The sequence below is a fragment of the Rhinopithecus bieti genome, unplaced genomic scaffold, assembly GCF_001698545.2.
Source record: "Rhinopithecus bieti isolate Rb0 unplaced genomic scaffold, ASM169854v2 scaffold_38833, whole genome shotgun sequence".
In the NCBI taxonomy this organism is placed as follows: domain Eukaryota; kingdom Metazoa; phylum Chordata; class Mammalia; order Primates; family Cercopithecidae; genus Rhinopithecus; species Rhinopithecus bieti.
The window spans coordinates 381,732-393,761 of NW_016816114.1; the positions used below are offsets into that span (position 1 = coordinate 381,732).

The 12,030-nt window shown below is 42.8% G+C and overlaps 1 protein-coding gene across 3 annotated transcripts in view; it reads left to right on the forward strand.

The window, feature by feature from the left end:
* Positions 1 to 12,030, forward strand: part of HAVCR1 (hepatitis A virus cellular receptor 1) — a 36,003-nt gene that overhangs the window by 6,989 nt on the left and 16,984 nt on the right. For all 3 annotated transcript variants that reach the window (XM_017854392.1, XM_017854390.1, XM_017854391.1), the window contains exons 4-6: positions 703 to 1,050; positions 4,310 to 4,417; positions 11,071 to 11,126. In XM_017854392.1, the coding sequence (XP_017709881.1) occupies positions 703 to 1,050; positions 4,310 to 4,417; positions 11,071 to 11,126 (512 nt within the window). The remainder of the gene's footprint in view (positions 1 to 702; positions 1,051 to 4,309; positions 4,418 to 11,070; positions 11,127 to 12,030) is intronic.

Below are 12,030 nucleotides of genomic sequence, written 5' to 3' on the forward strand. Positions count from 1 at the left end.
GTGCAGTGGCCCAGTCTCTACTCACTGCAACCTCCACCTCTGGGGTTCAATCAATTCTTGTGCTTCAGTCTTTCAAGTAGCTGAGATTACAGGCATGTGTCACCACACTTGGCTATTTTTTGTAGAGGTGGGGTTTCGTCCTGTTGCCCAGGCTGGTCTTGAACTCTGAACTCCTGAGCTGAAGTAGTCCACCCACCTTAGCCCCACAAAGTGCTGGCGTTACAGGCATGAGCCGCCACGCCCAGCCTCTACAAAAAAAGTTTTGTTTTTTTTTTAAATTAGCCAGGTGTGGTGATGCCTGTATGTAGTCCCAGCTACTTGGGAATCTGACACAGGAGGATTGCTTGAGCCTGGGAGTTCGAGGCAGCAGTGAGCTGATCATGCCACTACAGTCCAGCCTGGATGACAGAGTGAGACCCTGACCCCAGAAAAGTGCTTCAGTGCAAATATGAGGCATCTGCTCTTATTTCTGAATATGCATGCACCTTTCAATATATCTGCTCTTCTTTTGGAAGAAGGGGCATGTCTCCAAAGCTCTCTCCTGTCACAGTTTCTAGCTGGGCAATGACCAAGATTGAGAGTTCAGGAAGTTAATTCCACCTTGGGACAGTCTGTCATTGGTGTGCTAGGGTACAGTTCCAGCCTGAGGCTCTTGTTTCTTGTTTGACTCATGCTCACTCTCATGTTGATTTCTGACTCCAGCCAGGGTCACGACTACTCCAATTATCACAACTGTTCGAACAAGCACCACTGTTCCAATGACAACGACCCTTCCAACAACAACTCTTCCAATGACAACAACCCTTCCAACGACAACGACCCTTCCAACGACAAAAACCCTTCCAATGACAACGACCCTTCCAACGACAACAACCCTTCCAACGACAACTCTTCCAACGACAACAACTCTTCCAACGACAACGACCCTTCCAACGACAACGACCCTTCCAACGACAACAACTCTTCCAACGACAACAACTCTGCCAACAACAACAATGGTCTCTACCTTTATTCCTCCAACGCCATTGCCCACGCAGAACCATGAACCAGGTAAAACAGATGTGTTTGGGAGCCCAAAGACCTTGCAATGAGGAGCTGCGAAACATCCAGGGCATTGTATCAAGGTAGAAGGACAGTCTAGAGTGAGAAGTCTTACCTGGGTTTCAATCAGGGTCTCCTCAGGATTTGTGATCCTCCCCAACTCCCAAGTTATATGCATCTTTTGCACCAATAAGCATTTTTGGAGTGAGGGGACCCATTGCTTTTTGTCAGATTCTCAAAGAAATTGATTATTAACCGAAAATAGCTGGACCATTTATTGTAGGACATCTAACAGGGATAGTGTGGATCTGATTCAGCTACGTATGACTTTATGATGAAAACACAGGAAATGCCAGAGAACCAAGGTTAGATAAATGAGATTCTGTCCTCATGAAGAGCTCTGAAGAGAGATCATTTAGTCCATTCTGAAAGCAGACCTTGATTTCAAAGAAGTTAACATTTACTATTTTCTATCTATGAGGCACCATGTTTCATGCATTTAATTCTTAGGATAATTATATTGACTGTAGGTGTGGTTTATAATTGTGAGAACTGAGACAGAGTCTAAAAGCTCACTGTTGAAAGTTACACAGATAGAAGCCAGGTGCGGTGGCTCATGACTGTAATTTTAGTCCAGGAGTTCAAAACCAGCCTGGGCAACATAGTGAGACCCTGTCTCTGCATGGTGGTGCATGCCTCTAGTCCCAGCTACTTGGGAGGCTGAGGTGGAGGAATCTCTTGGGGCCAGGAGGTCAAGGCTGCAGTGAGCCATGATGGCACCACTGCACTCTCTAGCCTGGGTAACAGAGTGAAAAAGAAAGAAAAGAGAAAGAAAAAATAAGTTTACACAGATACAAAGTTGTTGAGTCAGGTTTTGATCTCTGTTAGCTTGAATTGGGGCCAGTACTTTTAACTACTGGATCATGCCTCCTATTATGAGCACTGAGTTTTATGTTTGGATGAATTTGCCCTGATCTAACATTTTACTGAAAACAAAACAAAACAAAACAAAACAAACCCTTAAAAACCATGCTGTTTTTTCAGGGCAGTCAATGACTTACACATTTTTACTTCAAAGGTCCTTTAATTTATTTATGTATAGTGGAAATTGCGAAAGGTGCGATTTATACTTAGGAAAAAGTAACATTGGATTTAAGGGCTTTAGGGATTTAGAATGTACATGTTTATTTTTTTTCAGTTCAGGCCATATAGTTGATACTTCAAATTCCCTGTAAATAAGACATTAGATTTAATATAAATGGAGGATAACTTGACTTATAGGTGGGGAAATAGCTTGTCATTCTGAGGACAAGTATAGGTTCAAATCTTCCATTTCCGGGATTTAAAAGATAACTTTTAGTGGAGATTCTCAAAGGCCTCAAAAACCCATTGACCCCTTAGGGTGGCTCTGGATTCTGAGGACTAACAAATGTCACAACCTCTTAGCTGGAAAAATCTGATGGAACATATTGATTTCCCTTGACTCTCATTGAATTGTGTGTGTATTTAACCAGGAGGGATCTGAAGGATTGGGCTAGTAGGTCAGTTTGGAAGAGAGGGTGTTAGTTAGGTCATAGCTTGGATTTTAGAGCCATGAAAGTTTGTAAGAGAAACAGCTTTGTTCCAGGGAGTCGCACACACTAGAGAGTCTGTTAGACTTTCTCAATGTTGATTTCACTTTTTAATACTTAGCTTGTGTCTGCTAAGGTGGATGGATTAGTGGACTTGTTTTGGAGAACATCCCCAAGTCATTGACTTCATTTAAAGCCGAGATTTGGGAGAAAGTTGCCTTTCTCCTAAGAGTTGGTTTTTATGGCTATAACCTGGAGGATGGTATCAATTGCGGTTATTCTTATCTGGATAGTTTTCTAAAGAGTTTGCGTGAGTTGAACATTACAGTCCAAGAATGAGAGAACCCTGGAGCAAATGGAATGCAGGGACATTTATCTTTGCATCCAATCCTCCCTGCTTAGTGTCCCTAGTACCTGCTCGCTGCCTAAAACATCCATGGAACAATTGTATGTATGGTTGTAGGAGCAGCGGAGAAAAGAAAGATGCCGTAAAGACCCAAACTTAGGAAAGAAGTTAAGCTCAAGAGGTCTTTTGCACAGAACTCAATTGGGTACAGACTGCCCACATGACTCTCCTGTGTTATTCTGGTTTTCGTTCCGAAAGAGAGCCACATCCTCTTACAGGTTTGAGCACTAGAGGAAAACAGGAAAAACAGTCGAGAACAGGAGAAAGAGTGATGTTGAAAAGTGAAGTTACGGAGACTGTGGTGGGGAAGGAGAAACAGACCAGTGAGAAGCAATAAGGAAAGCCCAGGTTTTGGAATTCATCCAGTCACCGTCACTAATTGACTCTAAATTTCTATGGTGCTCTAAGAGAAGGGAATCATGTAAATGCTTTGTAAAGAGGCAAGTGATCAACTTTGCAAATAAGGTGAGATATCTGATAGGAAATAAAGGAGAGATTTCAGGAAAGGAAAGGGGAATGTAGCCCTATGCTGGAGAATTCCTAATGGAAGCTTTCCAGTGAGAAGTGGAAGATGAGTCAGAAAACACAGGAAATCACCCCTAAAGGAATGACTAGAATGCAGATGCGGAAGGAGCTGGGGTCAGGGTCTGCCAGGAACCTTACCTTTAGGGTTGCAAATCATTACCAAGGCTGACATTGGGCAATATTGTCAGCTTTAAGAGACCTCAAGGAATTAATATTGTATCTGTTCTGTTAGTTACTGGCTGTGTGGATAATTGAACTTGAGTAAGGCCAGGAAATCCAGAATGGGGCTGTTGTGAAGGGGTTAGAGCATGTTAGTGCAAATTCCCAAGCCCCCCCGCCCCACCCCCGTTTTCTGAAAGTGAAATACTTGTATGAATAAAATAAAAGCTTAATTGGGTGTTCTGCATAAAATGTCCTGTTGTTGACTTTGTGTATTTAGAGGGAACCTGAGGGTAAAGAAAGTGTGAGATAATCTTATATATTGATAAGACTAGCTAGAACACTATCTAGATCGCATTTCCTTGTGTTAACGAAATAACTAGACAGCAGGGCAATGCCTGAAGGCCATCTTGGAATACATTTCTAAGAGGAGCCGAAAGGTTCAGAAGTAGGTGGGTAGGAGCCCTGCATGCCTACTGTGGAAGGCCAGGAGAAGGGCCCGTGGAAAGTTGATGGTAATTCCTGATACTAGTTTTGTTCTTTATTTTTCTTGGGGTGCACATTTTCTTCCACAAATGGAACAATTCTTCCATTCTTTTCATTCCAGTAGCCACTTCACCATCTTCACCTCAGCCAGCAGAAACCCACCCTATGACACTGCTGGGAGCAACAAGGACACAAACCACCAGCTCACCATTGAACTCTTACACAACAGGTAACTGCGTTCTCTTTCCTGAACAGCTGGGATCATTCAAACCTTGTTGAGAGCACGTGCTCTGGAATATGACTGATCTGACTTGAGTGCCAACACCAGCCACACAAATGGGTCATTTGACTTGTACAAATATCTACCCTTTCTGAATGTTTTGTCATTTGTGTGTGCGTTTTTTTTTTTTTTTTTTTCCTGAGATGGAGTCTCGCATTGTTGCCCAGGCTGAAGTGCAATGGCGAGATCTCGGCTCACTGCAAGCTCCACCTCCTAGGTTCACGCCATTCCTGCCTCAGGCTCCCGAGTAGCTATAATTTTTTTGTATTTTTAGTAGAGACGGGGTTTCACCATGTTAGTCAGGATGGTCTCGATATCCTGACCTCCTGATCCACCCGCCTCCACCTCCCAAAGTGCTGGGACTACAAGCGTGAGCCACCGCACCCCGCCTTTTCTTTTTTTTTTTTTGAGACTGAGTCTCTCTCTGTCGCCCAGACTGGAGTGCAGTGGTGCCATCTCGGTTCACTGCAACCTCCGCCTCCTGAGTTCAACCCATTCTCCTGCCTCAGCCTACGGAGTAGCTGGGATTACAGGTATGCACCACCATGCCCAACTAATTTTGTATTTTCAGGAGAGAGGGGGTTTCACCATGTTGACCAGGCTGGTCTCAAACTCCCCAGCTCAAGAAACCCGCCTGCTTTGTCGTCCTAAAGTGCTGGTATTATAGGCATGAGCCACCATGCCCAGCTGTTTTGTCATTTGTAAAAAGGATGTAATACCATGATCTTGCAGAATGCTTGTGAGAATCAAATGGGATGAAAGATTTGGGACATAGTTACAGGGGGTAAGTGATAAATCTAATAGCAGCTATTATTATTATTCCTTAGAACATCAAGAATCCAAATTCCTGACTGGCACAGGTAGCTTATGTGATTTGGAAACATCCACAGGCATATTACTTTGCTTTTAGAAATCAGATCAACCAGTCTTGAATCCGAACATATTATTTTGACTTGATTCCTTGGGTCAGGGCTTTAAAATAATTAGATGCAGCCCTCTGGTGTTTAGCTCAAACACCAGACCCTATGCTTCTGACAAGTCCCAGGCCTTAAAAAGTACCAAGAGGCTTCCACTGACTCATCAGATGTGTATTTACATGAGCATTCTCAGATGGTGCTATGATTTGAAAGTTTGTGTCCTCGCTATTAAGGGAAAACTCCCAAACTGGGTTTTCTCTCTGTTCTCACACCACCTCAACGACAATCATCAACTCAGATGAAGACTTCCGTGACTGAATGTGTGGAGTTTTTTCCCCAAACACCAAGCAGTGGACACCGGCTGTGTGTTCAATTCAATTCTCACACTATCTAACTGGAGAGAGGGTCAGATCCCACAGGTTAGGGGCTCAGTCCCCAAGACTGCCCCTCCCACCCCCACCACACACACCAGTTACAAGTTCGGGCCTCTGGAACTTCTGACCTTGTTTCAAGTTGGGGTTCCCACAACCCTCTCTTTGGGTTCTATTAATTTCCTGGAGTGGCTTCCAGAACTCAGGGAAACACTTATGTTTACCAGATTATTGTAAAGGATATTGCAAAGGATACAGATGATGAGATGCACAGGACGAGGTATATGGGAAAGGGTTCCATGCCCTTCCTTGGGAACTCTACCTTCTAGTAACCTCCAAGTGTTTAGCTATCTGGAAGCTCTCCAAACCTAGTCTTCTTTTATCTTTTATTTTTTTGAGACGGAGTCTTGCTCTGTCATCACCCAGGCTGGAGTGCAGTGGTATGATCTCGGCTCACTGCAACCTCTGCTTCCAAGTTCAAGTGATTCTCCTGCTTCAGCCTTCCAAGTAGCTGGTATTACAGGCATGCACCATCACGCCTGGCTAATTTTGTATTTTTAGTAGAGATGGGGTTTCATCATGTTGTCCATGTTGGTCTTGAACTCCTGACCTCAGGTGATCCGCCCACCTCAGCCTCCCAAAGTGCTGAGATTACAGGTGTGAACCACCACACCCAGCTCTTTTGGGTTTTTATGGAAACTTCAAGACATCAACATTCCATCCCCCAGGGACACAGGGAAGGACTCTCTCTGGGAAGTGTCTTATGATCCACAATCAGAAAAGCAGGGGAAATTAAAGTTGTGCCTTGTCAGGTGAAAGGAGAGCAGGAGAAAGTCAAAGATTGTTTCCTAAGGTCAAACATACTTATTATAACAAAATACTATAATTAGGGATATGGGATTTATGAGCCAGGAACCGTGCATGGACATCTATCTATCTATATATAATCTCATAACACCACACCCCTAAATTCATGTTGATAGCTAATTCCCAACGCAAGTCTTAAGAACTGGGGCCTTCGGAACATGATTAGGTCATGAGAGCCCCGCCTTCATGAATGGAATCAATGCTCTTTTTTTTTTTTTTTGAGACAGAGTCTCGCTGTGCCCCTAGGCTGGAGTGCAGTCGCCGGATCTCAGCTCACTGCAAGCTCCGCCTCCCGGGTTTACGCCATTCTCCTGCCTCAGCCTCCCCAGTAGCTGGGACTACAGGCGCCAGCCACCTCGCCCGGCTAGTTTTTTGTATTTTTTACTAGAGACGGGGTTTCACCGGGTTAGCCAGGATGGTGTCGATCTCCTGACCTCGTGATTCACCCGTCTCGGCCTCCCAAAGTGCTGGGATTACAGGCTTGAGCCACTGCGCCCGGCTTATAAAAGGCCGAAGGTACATTTTCTTGATGGTAGAGAAACAATAAATTAATTAATTAAACAAAAGGAGGCCCAAGGGAGCTTGTTTGCTCCTTCCCCCATATGAGAACAAATAGAAGACACTATCTACAGGGAAGAGGACCCTCACTAGATTGAGTAATCAGCCTGTGCCTTGATCTTGGACTACCCAGCCTCCAGAACTGTAAGCAATAAATTTCCGTTTAAATTACCCAATCTAAGCTCTCTTATCATAGCAGCCTGAACAGACTCAGACAGATGGGTTGAGGACACCCACACCAACATCAAAGAGGTATGCCCCTCTGAGATCCTGCTGCTCTGCTCCAAACAATCCTTACTATTCTTCCAAGTCTGAACAGGCCTCTTAGAGTCTCTGCTCCTTGGAAGTGTAGAATTGACCTGTCTTTCCCTGTAATGGAGAAAGGTGATGCTGAAACTTGTCATCTTTCCCAGCTAACTCTCCTTGTTCCCCTTAGTAGTAAGTTCTGGGAGTGCCCTGTGGTGGGTTCCTCTGTGATGCTGAGCTGGCTCTGTGTCCTTGTGTGGCATCCAAGCAAGGTCATGCCTTGCAGGCCTACTTGTGTGTATGACTCATTGTACTCAGCAGTTGCCAATCTGTAGGCAGCTGCTCCCCAGCCTGCATGGCCTACCTTTTTTGCCAATCATTCCTGGTAGCTGGTTAATTTAAAATGAACCTGCAGTGTGATTCACATAGGGACTCATTCAATTGGGATTAGATAAGGGTGACATTTCGTTTTGAAAGTGTAATCCTTAGCGCAAACTGTTTCCAGGCACAAAAACAAAATGAAAATAGATAAAAACACAAGGTAACAGCAGTAGGAGCAACTGCACCCCACTCTTTGAGAGTGTAAGGAGGAAGAAAGTAGGAGTGGGGAATCATTCTCTGAAATACCATGTCAGTGAAACCTGGTCAAGGTAGAGTTTTCCAGGGTGGAACAGACAGTGGAGCAGCTGTATCCCCAGGATTTGTGTGGCTGCTGCCATTTTGGCCATGTATCCAAGGCTCACGGGCCAAGTTCTTACTGTGCCTGAGTTGGCCTTCAGTTGCCTAAAGCCTCATGGAAGCAAGGAATATTAGGTCTGGAAAGGATTGGAGCTGTCATATGGCCCACTACCCACCTTTGACAGATGGATGTGCCAGGAAATGGATATATTATCTTGTTTAATTCTTTCAAGGCAGGCCATATTTAATGCTATTGCCAGATTGAGGAGGCCCTATAAATCTGCTTTGGAGACACACAACTCCCATTTCAGCTATGAGTTACTAGTTTAGTGCCCACAGGAAAATTGTTGAACATTCCTGTTTGGATGATTAGAGAGTATATGATATTTGGAAGCTGCATTGCATAATATCTATCCCTCCCCTCTTCCCATTCCTCTTCCCATTGTATAATAATAATAGCTTAGTGCCAGCCACTTTACATGCATCATCTAATTTAATTGTAACACTTGATGGGCTGTGTACTATTAATAGGCTGTAGTTCATGCGTACTGTAGCTAGAAATATATATATATATATATAGTAGTTTTCTCCTTATCTGCAGTTTTGCTTTTCTGTAGCAGTCAACTATGTTCCTAAAATACTAAGATATTTTGAGACAGAGAGACTACATTCCCATCGATTTTATTACAGTTTATTTCTATAATTATTCTATTCTATTATTTATTTGTTGTTAATCTCTTTCTGTGCCTAATTTATAAATTGAACTTTATCATAGGTATGTATAGATAGGAAAAACATGGTATCTGTAGGGTTTGGTACTATTCTTGGTTTCATGCATTTACTTGAGGGTCTTGGAACATATGCCCTATGGGTAAGGGGGCACTACTGTATACGCACATACACACACATACACACACACCCCTTTATATACCTATACATACATACATACATACATACATACCTGTGTGTATGAAAAGGACTTTGAGTATCAAAGTTACATTGCTAACAGACATTGTCAGCATTGAACTCAAATTTTATCTGACTCCAGTCCATGCTGTTTTTCTGCATCACCCCATCCTCTTCCTGAAACTGTTACTTAAGATCATAATACCGGTCACAAACAGAACTGAGATTCTATATATTGCATAAACCTACATCTGTCTCTCTCTCCCTTCCCTTCCCTTCCCTTCCCTTCCCTTCCCTTCCCTTCCCTTCCTTTCCTTTCCTTTCCTTTCCTTTCCTTTCCTTTCCTTTCCTTTCCTTTCCTTTCCTTTCCTTTCCTTTCCTTCCTTCTTTCTTTCCTTCTGTCTTTCTTTCCTTCTTTCTTTCTCAGTCTCGCTCTGTTGCCCAGGCTGGAGGGCAGTGGCATAATCTTGGCTCACTGCAATCCCCACCCCCTGAGTTCAAGCAATTCTTGTGTCTCAGCCTCCCAAGTAGCTGGAATTACAGACGTGCACCATCACGCTGGCTACTTTTTTATATTTTTAGTAGAGACGGGGTTTCGCCATGTTGGCCAGGCTGGTCTTGAACTCCTGACCTCAAGTGATCTGCCTGCCTCAGCCTCCCTAAGTGTGGGGATTACAGACCTCAGCCACTGAGCCTGGCCTTGCCTTTGGCTTCCTAGGAAGCCTCAGAAGCAGTAAAATGTAAACACAGTAATGTAAATTTTGGGGAGATATTAGTCCAAGTTTATTCATGTATAACTATAGCATTGTCACCAGTTACAGAATTTCATAGACCTAAGTGTTTCCATTTGATGGAAGAGCAATGTGTGTGTGGGTTATCAGCAGAGGCTCTTGTCACTTAATTAGAAATCATCATTTAACCATTTCCTGTGTGTTTCTTCATCCATAAAAATGTGATTAAGGAACTAACTGGCTGGTAGAATGTAAAGTGTTCACTACATGGTATATGCTCAGTAAGAAGACAGTTCTGAATTTGACCTATAGTTGTCTAGGAGGGCCAACAGAATATACTCTTTTTCTGGGACAGGGTCTCACTCTGTTGCCCAGCCTGGAGTGCAGTGGTGCCATCTTGGCTCACTGAAACCTCTGCCTCCGAGGTTCAGGGATTCTCCTACCTCAGCCATCTGAGTAGCTGGGTCTACAGGCATGTGCCACCATGCCTGGCTAATTTTTTGTATTTTTTGGTAGAGATGGGGTTTCACCATGTTGGCCAGGCTGCTCTTGATCTCCTGACCTCAAGTGATCCGCCTGCCTTGGACTCCCAAAGGACTTAGGTTTATAGGCATGAGCCACCTGTGCCTGGCTGAGAATATACTGTCTATTACAAAGCAGATATTTTAAAACATGTTGAAATTTTTAAATTTCAACTCTAAGAGAAATGTATCTTATATATTACATAAAATCTTAATCCTCATATGGCATAATATGCATTGATCTGGTGGCTGATATATTTTCGAAAGCACTTCTAGATCAAAGCATAAGCACATTGGCAACAACACAGGAGTTATATGCCACCTGTTTTTGATATTATGGCATATTTTACTCATTCTGAACATAAAACCAATATGATGTCCATTCTGATGAGGGTGGTTCTGGTTTTGGATGTACATGCCTCTGACCATTCATTTACAGCTATTTAGATAGCTTAACAGTATTGATTGCCTTTAAATGGCATTCTTAACCTGGTTCCATGAATGGGCTTCTGTGATTCCCCTAAAATAGTAGACACAATTCGTGTACACTTGCATTATTTTTTTAATAAAGAAAAAAAAAGAGTCAATTTTCAAAGAGCCTGTGACAGAAAAGTTAAGAAATACAACTTTCCAGGAGAAATTAATACAACATTAATAACTTGGTATGACTCTTGCAATGCCTGTAGCATTTGATCATATTATCATTCAACTTTTCATCATCAGAAGGCAATGTGAATATATTTAGTGTCTGCAGTGAAAATTCAATATTTTTTGTAATTCTAATTAAATTTCCTTCTTGTTGAGTAGATGGGAGTGACACTGTGACAGAGTCTTCAGATGGCCTTTGGAATAACAATCAAACTGTAAGCATATTCACCCCTATTTGATTAGCCAGATTCAGTTGTATATCTCCCTTGAAGGAAGTTACATTTAAAGACTATTTCTGTAAGACTAACCCACAGATTTTTTTTTTCTTATTAAAAAAAAGATGAAGAAAATAATTTGACTCTTAAATAGGATGCTTTAATTTGAAAAGTTCATTTAGGTGACCCAGTTTGTTAGGGATGCCCAAAGAGCCATATGTTACTGAATAGCGTACTTAGATACATAGTACATACACTTTCTGCTGGGCAAAAATAGGGGAAGAAAGAATTTTTTGAGACAGAGCATCACTGTCTCCTAGGCTGGAGTGCAGTGGCGCGGTCTCGGCTCGCTGCAACCTCCGCCTCCTGGGTTCAAGCAATTCTCCTGCCTCAGCCTCCCGAGTAGCTGGGACTATAGGCACACGCCACCACGCCCGGCTAATTTTTGTATTTTTAGTAGAGATGGGGTTTCACCATGTTGGCTAGGCTGCTCTCAAACTCCTGACCTCAGGCAATCTACCTATCTCAGCCTCCCAAAGTGCTGGAATTACAGGCATGAGCCACCATGCCGGGCCCAAATGAGCTAATTTAAAGAGAACAAGTTAAGATAACACACCAAGGAGGAATTCAGTTATCAATAGGAAAACAGCATGCTTTGATGGGGTGGAGTAGAGGCCACCCCAAACAAAAGTAAAATGTAAGTGAAACTAACATAATATGTTTATTCCCTAATATATTTCCTCTACCTAATGACTATTTTATGTAGAAATTTTAAAACTTCTATTTTTTTCTATACAAAAACTTCCCCATGGGATGACTTTTTTCTTTCCCTTTCTTTCTTTCTTTCTCTTTCCTTCTTTCTTTCTTTCTTTCTTTCTTTCTTTCTTTCTTTCTTTCTTTCTTT